The 16,860-nt window shown below is 53.1% G+C and overlaps 5 protein-coding genes across 5 annotated transcripts; all 5 read left to right on the top strand.

The window, feature by feature from the left end:
* Positions 1–991: 991 nt before the first annotated feature.
* J4E92_001911 (uncharacterized protein) lies at positions 992–3,384 on the top strand (the record flags this gene model as incomplete). The annotated part of the gene is made up of 2 exons (XM_051493318.1): positions 992–2,128; positions 2,176–3,384. 2 exons carry the CDS (start codon positions 992–994, stop codon positions 3,382–3,384), a joined length of 2,346 nt encoding a protein of 781 aa, XP_051356549.1.
* A 458-nt stretch (positions 3,385–3,842) lies between these two features.
* Positions 3,843–4,494, top strand: RPL31 (60S ribosomal protein L31; the record flags this gene model as incomplete). The annotated part of the gene is made up of 3 exons (XM_051493317.1): positions 3,843–3,950; positions 4,109–4,183; positions 4,288–4,494. 3 exons carry the CDS (start codon positions 3,843–3,845, stop codon positions 4,492–4,494), a joined length of 390 nt encoding a protein of 129 aa, XP_051356548.1.
* Positions 4,495–5,166: 672 nt separating this feature from the next.
* On the top strand, positions 5,167–5,787 carry J4E92_001909 (uncharacterized protein; the record flags this gene model as incomplete). Its single annotated transcript, XM_051493316.1, has 3 exons — positions 5,167–5,418; positions 5,471–5,635; positions 5,713–5,787. The coding sequence occupies 3 exons, from the start codon at positions 5,167–5,169 to the stop codon at positions 5,785–5,787; spliced, it is 492 nt and encodes a 163-aa protein (XP_051356547.1).
* Positions 5,788–8,011: 2,224 nt separating this feature from the next.
* Positions 8,012–11,572, top strand: XPO1 (Exportin-1; the record flags this gene model as incomplete). The annotated part of the gene is made up of 7 exons (XM_051493315.1): positions 8,012–8,077; positions 8,145–8,174; positions 8,229–8,301; positions 8,357–8,428; positions 8,476–10,652; positions 10,734–11,287; positions 11,335–11,572. 7 exons carry the CDS (start codon positions 8,012–8,014, stop codon positions 11,570–11,572), a joined length of 3,210 nt encoding a protein of 1,069 aa, XP_051356546.1.
* A 1,422-nt stretch (positions 11,573–12,994) lies between these two features.
* J4E92_001907 (uncharacterized protein) lies at positions 12,995–16,569 on the top strand (the record flags this gene model as incomplete). The annotated part of the gene is made up of 9 exons (XM_051493314.1): positions 12,995–13,183; positions 13,235–13,354; positions 13,405–13,455; positions 13,507–13,647; positions 13,696–13,743; positions 13,793–13,810; positions 13,861–16,096; positions 16,148–16,314; positions 16,366–16,569. 9 exons carry the CDS (start codon positions 12,995–12,997, stop codon positions 16,567–16,569), a joined length of 3,174 nt encoding a protein of 1,057 aa, XP_051356545.1.
* Between the last annotated feature and the right edge of the window lie 291 nt (positions 16,570–16,860).

Below are 16,860 nucleotides of genomic sequence, written 5' to 3'. Positions count from 1 at the left end.
CGACCGCGAAAAGTCCGCCGCAATCCATAGTTTTTCATCTAAACTGCCTTGTCAGGAAGTCGCCACGACAAATGGTGTGTAGTACAGAGCGGGTATAGGAGTAGGTGGAGCGGCCCAGGTGTCGAAGGATGCGGATTGCCACTGTGGCGGCCGTCATGCGTGGCTCACAAGGCACCGGAACGCCAAACCGTCCTCTGTAATTTCCATGGATTTCTGCTATGATCGACGGATAATCTCAGAACCTGCTCAATTGGGAGACATGAAGCGGAATCTTTCTGGTATACGGTACATCAGCTTAGTGAGTCGGTGGCCTTACGACACCAACGCTTGTAAGGTCAGACGTGAGAAGGGCTTGTCGCGTGGAGGATCGACCACGGATGCATTGCCGTGCGGTGAGAACGTTCCCGCACAAAACAAACCATACACCAAGTCGAGATGTCCGTTGACACGGGCTGCCTTGACCTCTGCGTGGTGTGATTTTGAGTTTGGCGTATTCAGGTACGATGCCTTCCAGCTCTTCCGGGTGGACTGAGGACGCTGACGATAGCGTGTAGGTAACGGGGCTAGGGGGCTCCGCCGCACCACGCCCTGTGGGACTGTGACGGCGAAGGGATCCAGTGTGGGCCTCGGATGTGATCGTGATAACAGTGCGATCGTGTCTGTGGCCGCGATTAAGAGTATTTTGCTGTGGGCCTATTTCGGAAATGCTTGCGGGTGCGGGATCGGCCATGTCGAGCTCGCAAGACCAGACGAAAAGCGATAACGAGCGTACTGCGTATTCGGACCGGAGTGAGGTACGCCCGAGAATAGACAGGCAGCAGGCTTTCCAAGGTTCTCTCGTGGCAAGTGTGGCGTTTCGAGAGCATGACCAGAACTGAGCCACAGAAACGTGGTCAAGAGAAGCACAGTGCGAGCAGCGCCTGGGGGCCTCTGCGCGTCCTGAGACGACGCCTCTCCTCTCCCACACCTCCCTAACGAGCACCATGACCCAATGAGTCTCTTCTCGTCCTTTATTATCGAGCCCGTTGTGCGCCATGCACGCCGCTTCTCAGGCGTTGGCGAGGCGAGCCATGACGGAGCTCGGCCTCTGGCATGTGACAATCACGACTCTGCGTCTGCGGCAGTGCCACGGCGGGAGCACGAAACGGACGCGGGCTCCGTGAGCGCACGTGAAAGAAACAGCACCGAAGCCCTGGGCGACGGGTTCCGACGTTACTCGTCGTTCTCGCAGCGGCCTCGCAGCGCGGTTGTTGACGAGGAGCAGAGCCATGACGATCTGCCAATAGACACCCCAGTCGACATGTCCGCGAATCCATCCCGCACCCTCGCTGATCAGTTCCGTCACCTCGAGGTCGACTCACCACGCTCGACTGCGCCGTCGCCCTCGTCGCTCCGTCCCGCCAGCACCCCCAGCCAGCATGCCAGCGCCATGGCTGAGCTGCTCCCCGCTGACGATGGCATGGCCCATCTCCGCGAGCGCATCCACGAGATCCGCGCCCTGAGCATCTCCGACCAGGAGCGCGCCCGCATGATCCACAACCTCATGACGGAGAAGTACAACCACATGCGCCCGACGTCCCCCGCGAGCTTCATCTCACACGACCGCCCCTTTACTCCGACCTCCGGCCAGTCCCTCTTCTCCGACGTCCATGCGTCATCGCCCTACTCGTCCACCACCGACGTGACCCCCGACATCTCGTACAATCTTCGCGAGGGCGACACGAACCCCACGTATCGGCCCCATCACGACCACGGCGCAGAGCACGGCGAAGACGACGACGAGGACAGCGCCGAGGGGGAGCATGTGCTCGGCTGCCAGCATTACAAGCGCAACGTCAAAGTGCAATGCTTCGAATGCCGCCGCTGGTACACGTGCCGACACTGCCACGATGCAGTCGAGGACCATAATCTGAACAGGAAGCTGACACAGAACATGCTGTGTATGGCATGCGGTACGCCCCAACCAGCAGCCGAGGTGTGCAAGAACTGTGAGACGGAAGCTGCATGCTACTACTGTGACATTTGTAAGCTCTGGGACAACAACAGCAAGAAGAAGATCTACCACTGCCCAGACTGTGGTATCTGCCGGCGAGGAGAAGGTCTGGGCAAAGACTTCTATCACTGCAAGGTACGTCCTGCTTTAGACGCACTTTGGACTAGACTGATTGTGTGCAGAGTTGCAATGTTTGCATATCCATCTCTCACGCGACCTCGCACAAGTGCCTCCCGCGTGCTACCGAGGGCGATTGTCCAATCTGCGGCGATCATCTCTTCACTTCGTCTACTGCTGTCGTGTCAATGCCTTGCGGCCACTATCTCCACAAAGGATGCTACAACCTCTACATGCAGACTGCGTACAAATGCCCAATTTGCAAAAAGAGTGCTGTGTGTATGGATCTGCAGTGGCAGAAGTTGACTCAAGCAATTGAGGGCCAGCCCATGCCAGAGCAGTTCGCAAACACACGGGCAGTTGTCCAGTGCAACGACTGTTCAGCAAAGTCTTCTGTCAAATATCACTGGCTTGGCAACCAATGCGGTACATGCGACTCTTACAACACCAATGAGCTCCGCATTCTGAACGGGCCAGAGAGTGAAGAAGCTGCCAATGCGATACTAGACGCCGACCTTGATTCAGGCTCGAGATCGCCTGTGAGCGTCAGCTCGCCCTCCTCCCAAGCACCGCTTCGTTCGCCTCGGTACTATTTCCAACCAGATGAGCCTGAAGAGACATGGCTACCAGGTCAGCTGCCCTCTTTCCCTTTCCAGATGCCGCAGTTTCCTGGCAGACCGCGCATGCCGCAGATGCCTCAGATGCCACAATTTCCATCTCTACCGCAGTTCCCACCGCTGCCAAACTTCCCACAGATACCGCAATTTCCACAAATGCCTCAGATGCCTCAAATGCCTGATGCTGCACAGCAAATGCTTGAACGCGTGCGCCAATCCTTCGATGCTTATCTCAACCCGACGGGAGATATTCGAGCTGAAGATGTGCCCTTTATCGATCTCAGCAACGATGACCGCGCCGAACGTCCCGCGACAGATGGTACCACGGTTAAGGAACCGTCACTCCCGCAGTATGTTCTGGAGCGGTTTACGCAGTCGCTTGTACGCTTTAGGAACGATTTGAACCCAGCTTTGTTCGAAGACATCCCGACATTGGATCTTTCGCAAGATCGTGATCCCGAAGGATTGCAGTTCTGGGGTGAAGATGGTGGGCGGCTGAATCGCTTCGTTGCGGGCGATGAAGACGATGAGGACGACGAAGACGAGGAGAGTAGCAGCGATGAAAGCGAACACCATGAAGATGAAGACGACGATGAAGATGATCTTGATGTTACCAAAAAGCGTGGTAAGGAATTCGACCTGCCAGGTCATGTGTAAGGAGTTTGCGGAGCGGGCGTTTTGGGAAGGCAAAAGGATGTTCTACGAATATTGCTTTGGGGCGGGCCTGGATAACAACCTAAAAATTCACGAAAAGCCATTTTATAAAGCAACAGATACCCAAATAGAAACATTTTGTTATTGAGCCAAACGCATGATGGTGTTCCAGTTGCTCCAGGCTTGCACAAGCCTCGACTCACGTGTGACATGGTCCGTGCTCGACGCGCTAAGTAAGCGGGCACACTGGTGGCATCCGATTTTCGAATATCGTGACTTTTCGACCTTCAAGCCTCAAACTCGCATCCTCATCGTCGACTAACCCCCGCAGCGAGAACCTCTGTCAGTATGTATTGCGCTCCCAGTCTGTGTTCAAATCAGTCGATTTGCGCAATAGTCGCGAATCGCAATCCCAGCCGATTGCTGTAATGAGCATTTGCTAACACATTGTCCCTCCAGAAATGGCCCCAACCACCAAGTCCGCCGGCAAGAAGTCTGCCGGAAAGACCGGCCGCAGCGCCATCGCCGATGTCGTCGCCCGCGAATACACCATCCACCTACACAAGCGCGTATGTTGATTCAGTTTTGTGAAGTCCACAGATGGTCTCGCGGAACCTTGGGTGGGTGCTCGACCAGGCCGATCACACTGGCTTGAGCACCTACCTTTGGTCACGCAGGCATTGGGCGGAAGACTGAAGAGAACATAAGGCTAATACATTGGGTATAGGTTCACGGCGTCAGCTTCAAGAAGAGGGCCCCCAAGGCTGTTAAGGAGATCCGCGCTTTCGCTAAGCAGGCTATGGTATGTGCTATGGAAGAACCACCGGCCCATGGCACGCGTGCTACGTGCGCGTGCTGTCATGGTGCCGCCATTCGTACAAACTCAGGCTAACTGTCTCGATGTAGGGCACCAACGACGTCCGCCTAGACCCCCAGCTCAACAAGAAGGTCTGGGAGTCCGGTATCAAGGGCGTTCCTTTCCGCCTCCGTGTCCGCATCTCCCGTAAGCGTAACGACGAGGAGGGCGCCAAGGAGAAGCTCTACTCCTACGTTCAGGCCGTCAACGTCAAGGACCCCAAGGGTCTCCACACCCAGATTGTTGAGGATGCTTAGAGGAATCCCGCGAACAAGTGGGAAGGATGATGTGCATATCAAAAGCATGGCGTTCCGGCGGGTTGTGCTGAGTAGCTACTATGGATATCTAGAGCGAAAGGCTGGTGAAATGATACCTCAATGACAGATCATGCCCCGCCACGTTTGATGGACTTGGAGACTTGAACCACTCTAATTACCTGCTGCCAAAATGAGTGATGTATTGAAGAAGAATTCCCTGCGACGGACTAAGATCTCATCACAACTGACAGCAAAGTAGACATTGACTAGGTACTGCCAGCGTCGCTCACTATCGTGCACATAAGTTACGCTGAATACTAAAACTGTGGTCTACCAGATCATGTTCGGCTTCTCGCGCTTTTCCAAAGAGTCCCTTGCATAAGCGGCTCTACGTAGCTCGGCCCTGGGGGGAGCCGAACATTAGGTGCTTACCAAAGCCTTGGATACCGTTCGGCATGTCAGTTGCTCCAATAATTCCTTAGCAGAGAATACAGAGAAAGCATATAGAGCGACTTCCAGCATGCAATTTGTATATTCTCGACCTTCATCAATCATCTCCGGTTGACGTCAGACACTCGTCTTACCCCCGCCTGTAACACGCGAACCACCAACTTTCACAACCCAACTATCGCACCACATAGCCATTCCTCACCCTAAAGAACGACCGCAAACATGGTGAACTTCAACATAGCTTACACCTCCCGCATCAATCCCGCCGGCGCAGAACCGGTACTCAACCAAGCACAGATCTGGGCCGGCCTACAGCGCAAGATCCGGTTCGCCCAAGAATTCGTCCCTGTAATTGAGAGTTGCGACGTACTGGAAGAAAAAGATGGTGTCGTAACCCGGGATGTCAAGTTCAAGAAGGGAATGGGGCCCAAGGACCAGGCCAAGGAGGTTGTCAGGAGCTACTGGCCGAGTTGGGTAAGTACAAATCGTTGGTAAAGTCGACGTTTTTGGCTGATGATGTTTCAAGGTCGACTTTGAGCAGGAAGATGGAACGCATATCCGCAACATCGTCTCCAATGGCCCGTCAGGGGAGATCGAGGACTTGAACATGACGTACATGTTTGAGTTTGTTGTGCCGCATGTACAGGAGGGGACTCCGGAGGCGGAGAAGGAGATTCAGAAGTTCAAGGGTGTAAGTACTTACTCTTTTTGTCAAGATTGCGCGCATGACATGTGCTGGGGTTCGATTGGTTGCTGACGAAGTGACAGATGGCAAAGAAAGCGGTCGAGAGCAGTATTGATGCTATTCGGGAGATGGTCAAGGACGGGAGGATCAAGGAGTGAAGTCGCTTGTAGGCTCATGGAGAGGCTGTATCTGCACCTGGGTAATCAAACGATTCCACATACTGAAGAATTATTTTTTACTACGACTAGCCAGCAAGCGATAGTGTTGTGCAAAAGCGATGTCCGCTGCATCGCGCGATCCCCACATATACGACGAAACAACAAATCTCTCTGTCCATTTGTCCTGCTTTAGAGCCTTCATAGCCATCTCTCTGTTGCTCTCAGTGCGAAATAACTGAGCCAGTTGCACAATACCTGGTAACATGCGCTTTTCGACAAACTCATCTAACAGGCCCTCCTGTTCACATAGCGCCATCATCAGCAGGTTGTATATGAACCTGGAAGACAACGAGATACTGTGTGTTTCCGCTACCTTTCTCAACCCAGCATCAGCGATGATCGGTCTAGTCCTAGAGCCGTGGAGTGAGTCATCTATATCGTGACCAGTATTGTGGTAATCGAGACCTCTCATGAGGATGCGTCGCATTTCGCTGAGAACGTGGAAGTCTGAAGTTCTGTCACACGCTCGGCAGACACACTCAAAGCGTAGTATACGGTGACGGTCGTCCCTAGTTCTGTAATCAAAGTCTGTTTCGTAACAAAAGAGTATCTCGGCGCCGGCTTTGATGTCACAGGTGGCGTAGCTGGTAATGGAGTCGTCCGGTTGAGCGTCATCTGGAATTTTGCAGTTGGGAAGGCAAGAATGGTTGAATCGTGAATGCAGAAGGAAGAATCCATGCGCCATGCCAGGTTGTGCGGGGATAGTGAACGAGTTTTCTGCGAAAGCTCTCTCCATGGTTGGAAAGATGCCGTCGCCATTGTCTCGAACACTGAGGAACTGGGCTTTCTCTTTCTTCGATAGTGCGCAGTAGGCGGCAAACACATCTCTTTCCTCAATCATCCGATGGGGCTTCCGGATGACGAAGAGAGGCTTTTCTTGTAGAATCTTTTCTCCTTTGAGGATCTTTCGCGTGGCAAATACACCCCATCCTTTCCCAGGTGAGACACCGAGTCTGAAAGGAGCATCGTTGGGGACTTGGATGCTGTGGTAAGCTGCCCAGGTCATGCTGAGGTTAGGTCATGCTCAGTGACGCGAATTTGGTTAGACTTACGGTGGTTAGCATTATTTTGGTGTGAATCCATGGCTCTCGATCATTTCTTAGCTCTGCATTGCCGGAAAATGTGAATTACAGTTTGAAGAAGTAGCCGAACAAAACCTGTCAATGATATGCTGTGCCACAAGCGAACCTGCTGCGAAACGACAGGCAGCTTTGTAGCGAACAGGCGGCAAGGCACGCATCATGCAAGGAGCCCCTTGATGGATCACTCCATTGTCTCTGGCTTAATACTGCATTCTGGTGTATTTAGTACAGGCCTCTCAACATCTTGCGTCGACGTAAGGTTGCATCTGGCGCAGATGCAAGCCATCAGATGTCTCGCATATATCCGACGGGCTGCCTGGTAAGGCGTCCAGCTGTGACCAAGCTGTCCAATAGTCTGATTGAGACCACCATCGGCCACTTGGTCGCTCGATCGAATCATGACAGATGTGTGTCTTGATGATAATGAAAACATCAAGTTGTGTGAAGCCGTATAACATCTTCAGAGACTGCTTTGTTCGGGTGTAAATGGTGCTGTTATCGCAGAGTGGGTAGTCTTGGTCGCCATGGTGACATTCTCAGTGAGCCGGATATACAAAGTCAAATATAGTGACGGTGTCAAGATAGCTGCATCAAGGCAACTGCATGCATCGACAATGGGATGCAGGTGGTGATGTGAGGAGGAAGGATGCAGGGTATCAGTCGATCGCGTGTGGAGCCCTGAGCACTAGTGCTTGCCTCTCGGCACGGGTAGTTCCAGTTGACAAACGCGACTTCACCGCGAAACCCGTGCCTCTGCAACAACGTCAGCGCCTCCCACCCCCACCACTGCGAGCAGCCAGGAAGACGGACCCGATCCAGGTCTAGCAACGCCCGACTACCAGTAGCCTCAGCAGCAGCTCGGCAAGCGTGCCCGCACAATCTCTCCGCCGCCCAAGTGCCCCACCTTTGTCTGTACACAACTTCTGCAAGGCAGCGAACCTTTGCGCGCCCGCCCTCCGCCCACGCCCCACGCGCCCATACGCAACCGCTGCAAGAAGCTGAGCCCACGCTTGAGCTTCTTGGGGACATAGACGATATCAAAAGGCTGATTGGGAGCTTTTCCCGCCGCGCTGCAGCCCGCCATGTCTCTGTCAATTGAAGAGCTCGACGCCACAGTGCGCGCCTTCTACGAGGGCCGCGGTGAGCAAGTACGTATCTATGCGACCCCGGCCAAGGCGTCCCATGAGAACACGGCTAACATGTCGCCCACTATAGCAAAAGCAAGCTCAGGCTACGCTGAACCAGGTAGGCGTCTGCAATCACCATCGCTGTAGGCTTGTCCCGCTAACCCTCGCATAGTTCAAAGAGAACCCAGATGCATGGCTTCTTGTTGACAAGATCCTATCCGATGCGCAGTACCCGCAGACGAAGTGTGAGTGCAGCGACGTGCTACAAGGCTGGTGGTCCTCGTTGCTAACAGTCGGCAGATCTCGGACTCCAGGTTCTCGACAATGTCATCATGACTAGATGGAAGGTGCTGCCTCGAGACCAGTGTCAGGGTATGCCACAGAACACTCCGTCTTCCGAGCGCTGCTAACCCAGTCAGGTATCCGAAACTTCATCGTCAACTTGATCATCTCGCTGTCCAACAACGACGAAAGCCTCCGCAACGAGCGCACCCTCCTAAACAAGCTCAACCTCGTCCTCGTCTCCGTCCTGAAGCAGGAGTGGCCCCACAACTGGCCGACCTTCATCAACGAGATCATATCGTCCTGCCACAGCAGCTTAGGAATATGCGAGAACAACATGGTCATCCTGCGACTTTTGTCTGAGGAAGTCTTTGATTACTCCGAGGAGCAGATGACTTCGGTCAAGCGAAAGGAACTGAAGCAGAGCATGTGCGACGAGTTCACGGCCATCTACCAGCTCTGCTCAGAGGTTCTGCGGACAGCCACCGAGGCGTCTCTGATTAAGGCGACACTCGAAACCTTATTGCGCTTCCTCAACTGGATCCCTCTCGGCTACATCTTCGAGACACCTCCAAGCGGCCAAAGCCTGATCGAGACCCTGCGAAGCCGATTCCTCGAAGTCCCCGATTTCCGCAACATCACCCTGAAGTGCTTGACTGAAATCGCCGGTCTACACACAGAACCTGCATACGACGATAAGCTTGTTTCTATGTTCACCGAGACATTGACGGCCATCTCGAAGATCATACCTCTTTCCCTGGACCTGAAGAGCACATACTCTTCAAGCAATGGTCGGGACCAGGAGTTCGTTCTGAATCTGGCGCTTTTCCTGACAAATTTCTTCACCATGCACCTGAACGTCATCGAAAACCTAATGAACAGGGACTTCCTCACGCATGGCCATTTCTACCTTATTCGCATAAGCCAGATCGACGATCGCGAGGTTTTCAAGATCTGCCTGGAATACTGGACCAAGCTCGTCTCGGAGCTCTACGATGAGATGCAGGCGCTTCCCATAACGGACATGAATCCTCTCCTGAACATGGGCATCCCCGGCAACGGCGGTCGCGAGTTGGCCAACTACCCTCTACGGAAGAACAAGTACACCGAGATTTTGTCCAACCTCCGAACAGTCATGATTGAGAAGATGGTGAGGCCCGAGGAAGTCCTCATCGTCGAGAACGATGAAGGTGAGATCGTCCGTGAATTCGTGAAGGAGAGCGACACGATCCAGCTGTACAAGTCCACTCGCGAGTGCCTCGTCTTCCTTACCCACTTGGACGTTAACGACACCGAGCAAATCATGTCGGAGAAGCTGGCCCGCCAAGTCGACGGCTCAGAGTGGTCATGGGCTAACTGCAATACCCTCTGCTGGGCCATCGGTTCCATCTCTGGTGCCATGAACGAGGAGACAGAGAAGCGCTTCTTGGTCACCGTCATTAAGGATCTACTCGGTTTGACTGAGATGAAGCGAGGAAAGGACAACAAAGCCGTTGTCGCCAGTAACATCATGTATATTGTCGGTCAATATCCTCGATTCCTCAAGGCCCACTGGAAGTTCCTCAAGACAGTCGTCAACAAGTTATTCGAGTTCATGCACGAGACCCACGAGGGTGTACAGGACATGGCTTGCGATACGTTCATCAAGATCGCGAACAAGTGCCGACGACACTTTGTTGCTCTTCAGCCCGGAGAGACCGAGCCCTTCATCGACGAGATCGTTCGCAACCTGAGAAAGATCACCGCCGACCTCTCACCCCAGCAAGTCCACACTTTCTACGAAGCCTGCGGTTACATGATTAGCGCACAAGGACAGAAGAGCATGCAGGAGCGCCTGATCGCCGATCTGATGTCCCTGCCAAACTCCGCATGGGACAACATTATCGCCCAAGCTAACCAAAACCCCGCTTGCCTCCAAGATTCAGAAGTCATCAAGATTGTTGGTAACATTATGAAGACTAATGTCGCAGCATGTGGTTCAATTGGACCCTACTTCTACCCCCAGATCGGCCGGATATACTTCGACATGTTGACAATGTACCGCGCGAGCTCACAGCTTATCGACGAAGCTGTCCAGCGAGAGGGTAACGTTGCAACAAAGATGCCCAAGGTCCGCGGCCTTCGTACGATCAAGAAGGAGATTCTGAAACTTATCAACACATATGTTGAGAAGGCCGACGACTTGGAGATGATCCACAATAACATTGTGCCGAAGCTGCTAGAAGCTGTCTTGATTGACTACAAAAACAATGTTCCCGATGCTCGCGAGGCCGAAGTGCTGAATGTCATGACGACGATTATCAACAAGCTACATGTACGTTGGCGCCCCAATCTGAGCAAGCACATGGTCGGACTCGCTCAGCCACTATCAAAACATATGCTAACCTTATCGCAGAGTATGATGGAGGATCAGATCATCAACATCATGGACAGCGTCTTCGAATGCACCTTGGACATGATCAACAAGGACTTTTCGGAATACCCCGAACACCGTGTCGAGTTCTTCAAGCTTCTACGCACCATCAACCTCCGCTGCTTCCCGGCTCTGCTTCGACTCGATGCCCGATCATTCAAGTTTGTTATTGACTCCTGCATGTGGGCAAGCAAGCACGACAACCGTGAGGTTGAGAGCGCCGGTCTGTCCATGTGCTTCGAGCTGGTTTCCAACATGTCCGAAACAGACCAGCAAACCTGCAACTCCTTCTTCCAAACATTCTTCACGACCATTCTTCAGGATGTATTCTTCGTGGTCACTGATAGCGATCACAAAGCCGGTTTCAAGTCCCAGTCGATGCTGCTGGCTAAAATGTTCTGGCTTGTCGACTCAGAGAAGCTGCAGGGTCCCATATACACGTCGCCAGATATGGCTCAGGCAGGCACCCCGAACCGAGAGTTCCTGCGGAACTTTGTCGGCAACCTGCTGGCGACTGCCTTCCCCAACCTCCAGACGTAAGTTCTATCCATTAGCTTGTATGACCCATGCTAATCAAATTCAGTGCCCAAATTGCATCCTTCATCGATGGACTGTTTGCGACCAACTCCGACCTGAACCGTTTCAAGGTCATTCTGCGCGACTTCCTGATCTCCCTGAAGGAGTTCTCTGGCGACAATGCTGAGTTGTTTGCCGAGGAGCGTGAACAGGCTGCCAAGACCGCAAAGGAGCAAGAGCGTGAACGGGCTATGAAGGTCGGTGGTCTGCTGAAGCCTTCGGAGATGGATGATGATGAGTTGTGACTTGACGTCGAGTTGAACGCAAATGTGGCTACGCGCACGCCCTATGATAGCGCACGCGCTCCCCACGAGTCTGCAGAAAACAAACGCTCCGACGATCTTCTCGATGGATGGGACATGTATGGCTTGTGAGTATCAGTGGTTATGGTGACTGAAGAGACGGTCGCGACGCTGCGTTGGATGGGAAGCGTAGAGTCAGTCGTATCGGCAAACTTGCGAGGGTGGGAAAATGGGTTCGTTTTGGTCTAATACCCTATAGACCTGTTACTTGTTCATTTGATACATGATTACCTAGCTGGCATGGACGTAGCCTGGCTTGGCTCACAGACTAAAACTGATGGGAGCGCTGTAGGCGTCGAGGCAACGTCGTATTGAGAGTGGAGAATAAAGCTCAAGTATTGAATCATCTGCCAGTCTTGTCTCCTTGGTCCTGCCCTGCGGCTATTGCGCATGTATGTATGAGCTCACTCCCTGGCCGTCCCACTGTAGGTTGGATGTGAGATAGGTAGCAGCATGCAGTATGACGAGACCTGTCGGAATACATGGCTCTATCGCGGAGAATCTTGCCTTCCCGTATATACAGACCCACATGCCGATGAGCCTCGATAATGGCTGTAGCAGGGCGCGCGTGCGAACATGATGAGCGGCGTGTGCATCGGCAGTCGCGATCAGGTGCCCGGATGCAATCCTCTGCGGTTGAGCTACCTAGCTGAGCTAGCAGGAGCCACAGCTGGCCCTTACGTAACCCGGCGGCGCTGCCACTACAACGTCGGACGCGTCAATTGGGCAGACAGCGCGACGGGACTACTGTTCGGCAGAATATCCGCATGCGACACCTCCCCTGCCCCATGCGACCGACCTAACGACATCCGTCTGTGAGCAGTTGCTGAACCTCGTGGCGGCTATACGCCCGCTGATTCGCCCGCGCTCTCCAGTCGTGTGAACGACATGGGCATTCTGCCCTTCTGCCAGCGTATGCACAATCTCGTGGCCCTCCTACAATGAGTCGTCGGTGGCGTTCTCAAGCCAGGCCCCTCGTTCGGCATCTTCCAAATACCTGCTAACACGCTGTCTGACCAGGCCCAAGCGAGTCTATGGATTGAGCGGTCCACTGCAGGGTACCGCCAGCTGCATCGTGAGTGACTTCACTTCTCGACTTCCCTACCAACCACGCACGGCCGTTCTTTGGGCTGTCACCAGCAAGCCTCATCACGTCTTGAGCTTTTCTCCTGTCTCCACTGCCGAATAGGCGGCGGCCGAAGACCACACACCTGACATCGTGGGTCCTGTATGGTTGGATCTGCAACGCAACCCGGAACTGGATCCATCGCTTGTGCATCATCGTATGCGCATAGCCGCGAGGCTTCGAGAACAACACTTTTGAGTTTCTTCTTGCTACTAGCATCATGTACGTCTCCCCATCATATGGAGACCCTTCAACCCCGCCCACTGGTGGTTTTGAAAAAGACAGCCTCATCGACGAGTCTTGCTTCCAAAGAAGACACTACTGACTCAGCACGCTTTTCCAGGAAGTTCGGAAAGCACATCCAGAAACGGCAACTGGAAATTCCAGAATACGCCGCCAGCTTTGTCGACTACAAAGCACTCAAGAAGGTCCTTATGCTTTCCCTGCTATCGAGGCTTCACTGATCATGAATTCCGTAGCTCATCAAGAAACTTAGCGCTACACCAGTGATACCTCCACAGAGCGAGGGTTTTCAACATGAATCCCTGGATCCGCAATCGTCTTTGCAGGCAAACAAGGCCACGTTCTTCTTCCGGGTGGTAGGTCTTCGTGCCAGCGACATATACATAGGTTCTTACTTGATGCGCAGGAACGCGAGCTCGAAAAGGTCAACACATTCTACCTACAGAAAGAGGCAGAGGTATGTTCTACTCATTGTATGTGGGGTGCTCAGCGCTCACCTGTGTCGCAGTTGCGTCTGCGCTTGACCACGCTTCTCGATAAGAAGAGAGTCATGCAACAACACCCGCAGTCTGTTTCCAAGACATCCTCGCGATATGTTGCCCTCGAGGAGGGGCTAAAGCAGTTTAGCATGGATCTTAACAAACTTGAGGTGATTGGTCCGCACACACTCGGGGCTGCCCCCACTAACCTGACTTAGCAATTTGTGGAAGTGAACGAAACAGCCTTCTCCAAGATCCTCAAGAAGGTTTGATGCACCCACCCTCTGTCGTCAACAGCCTGCTAACATTACCTAGTGGGACAAAACATCCAAAGTCCGTTACCATCACCTGCGCATCACCGACATTGGCTGACTCCATACCAGTCAAGGGAAAAGCAGCTTTACCTCGCGCGCGCCGTCGAAGTCCAACCATGCTTCAATCGAGAAGTCATCAGCACGCTGTCCGACCAAGCAACCCAGGCACTCCTTGATTTCTCAGGATGGGCTGAAGGCGAAGGAGTACAGGCCCCTCATCCCACAGCCGAACCGCGCGTCTCCGAACCTGCTTTCGAGGCGAAACTCGAGCTCGACAACCAATTTGTGCAAGCCATCAACACCGCGAACCAAGGCAAGATAGAAGAGTGCCTCGCTCGTCTGTCGACCCTCCCCGATGCAAGCGACCACATCTCTAGAGCGTTTCTCAGCACCGTTGCCGAAGCGCCAGAGTCTGCATTGCGGATTTTGCTCGATTCGAATCTGGTAAATCTCCAACAAGAGGATGAGATCAACGAGCGAAATTGTCTCCATAAGTCGGCCATCAGCGGAAGGATTGAAGTACTCAAACTTGGCCTGTCGAGTAACGTGGATGTGCACGCGACGGACGTGTACGGCAGGATACCATTGCATTACGCGTGTATGCACGGGTACGTGGAGTTGGTGCAGGAACTCATAAACGCTGCTCCAGAGACAGTGAACTTCCGTGATCAGGACAGCTTCACGCCCCTGATACATGCCATTGTGCACTCAAAGCTCGCTTGCGTGGAGATACTCCTTTCGCGAGGTGCTGATCTTACACGTCTGGGTCCTGGAGAGCATGTGCCGCTCAATCTCGCATGCCAATATGCATCGCTAGAGATCCTGGAACTCCTTCTACAAAGGTCAGCAGAAATGCTTTCGGACGCGGAAGGACTGTTCCCTCAACACTTGGTGGCACGATCGGGAAAGACACCAGAAGCCTTGCTAATGCTACGAAAATACGGCGCCGACCTCGACCAGCCAGACAAACTCTATCAATGGACGCCCCTCTTTCACGCTGCGAGCGAGGGTCATGTAGAGTGTCTTAAGACGCTACTCCAATGTCAAGTCGACGTAGACATTGTGGATGAGAAGGGTCTTTCCGCCATGTACTACGCAACATGGGAAGGACATCTAGAGTGCATGCAGCTACTTGCTTCTGTTGGACGCGGTGTTGGGCTCATGACACAGAAACAGGCCTCGCCTCAAATATCCTCTCAGCTGTCCAGCTCAATGCCTACAGCCATGGATATCGAAGGCGATCCTGACGGCATTCCCGAGTTCATCCTACCACCACCGATCATACCCTTCCGAAGATATGGCCACAACTTCCTAGACACAAAGACGTTCGTAGTCATCAACTTCGAGAAGGTGGGCAAAGATGCCATTCGATTTTATGACGAGTCGAAGTACCCTGCTGCAAGGCTTACCATCTCTTCGAAGAGCTCTGATCTCATACCACGCAATATCCTGCTACCCATACAAGATGAGTTCAAGGTCATCTCTTTCCAGATCGAGAATCTCGATACCTTCTCTATCGACTTCGACGTGTACCCTACAATAGGATCAAAGGTTATCGCTCGCAGTGTGGCTTCTTCAAAGGTATTTACGGAGCGTTCGAAAAGCACGGGCCGATGGCATCTCGAACTGTTTGATCCAAGACTGCGAGCCATTGGCAGAGTCACCTTCGACTTCCAAGTGGTCAAGCCGTTCCACGGAATCCCGCTCGAGATTACACACTTTGCAACCTACTGGAAGGCTACTAGTCAACTAGATTCACAGCCTCATACACTCATCACCGGGTCCAGCCTGTCTGGTGAATACGTACGCCTGTTCGTCCAACTGACTGCAGATGGCATACCGGTGCTACATCCGAGATGGAAGGTCAATCATCACGGGCTAGAAGTTCCGGTCAACATCCTTACATATGCGCAATTCGCTGCGATCGGCGTCGCGCAAACAACCACGGCTGCAGACCAGCTTGCTGCGGAACTCGGCAACAATGGTTCGATCAACATACCAAATATCTATCAAATCATGGCGTCTTCGTTCATTACGCTGAAAGATGCCTTGTCGGCACTTCCGGCCCACATTCATGTGGAGCTGCACGTTCTCTTCCCATCCCGGCTCGAAGAAGAACGCCTCAAACTCGGCCCCACGCACGATATGAACACTTTCGCAGACAAGATCTTATCTGTAGTCTTTGAACACGCGCGTCAATTGAGGGAGCAAGGCGCGGGCGAGATAGACGGGACACTGAGAAGTGTGCTGTTCAGCTCCTTCAATCAGGACATATGCACGGTCATCAACTGGAAGCAGCCCAACTGTGAGTTCAATCATAGAACAATGAATGCAACAGATGCTAAAATTGAGATAGATCCAGTTCTCCTCTGCAACGAGCTCGGAGCCGATACTTCGCAGTCGCCTTCTGGAAATACAAACATCATTCAAAGCAGCGGCCGCACGACAACGTCTGTAAAGGAGGCTGTGCAGATTGCTAGAGACAACAACTTCATGGGCCTGATTTGCAGTTCACGTTTACTGGTGAGAGAAGTACGACTCAATACGCAGTTCCCTGGTTCTAACAATGACTAGTCACTCGCTCCTGCTCTGATCGAATCGATCAAAACAGCCGGTCTGGTCCTCGTCACGGACATCACCGATTCCCCAGCCGAAGATGCTGCCCAACCCGCGAGCCTTCATGTGGCAAATCCGCGTCGACAGAACACACCCGACGGAGTCGATGGCTATCTCAAGGGCAACGGCGTACTCTGCTTCAACGAAACGGTCGACATGTAGACAGAGGTGCGGAATGATGGTCAGTTTGATGGATCGGTTGTGGGTACATGGGTGAACGGATAATGGTGATGCAGTTCAGGCGTTGCGCAATAGACTGGATATCTCGCGGGGGAATTACTATACCAGTAGAGGGAAGGGTGTCATGATGCTTTCATTAACAAGTAGTAGCTGTTAGACGGCGTCTCTTATCCAGTGCAGCTGGTTGCGGATGCCGAATATGTGTTAAAGGCGCGCGTCATGTTAGCACATTCGGTATGCAATTGAGATTGTTCAAGCAGTATTGTGTCGGGG

The sequence above is a fragment of the Alternaria infectoria genome, assembly GCF_024043175.1.
Source record: "Alternaria infectoria strain BMP 0036 chromosome Unknown scaffold_2, whole genome shotgun sequence".
NCBI lineage: Eukaryota > Fungi > Ascomycota > Dothideomycetes > Pleosporales > Pleosporaceae > Alternaria > Alternaria infectoria.
Note: the sequence above shows the minus strand (reverse complement) of the source record. Positions and strands in the feature narration are given on the sequence as shown.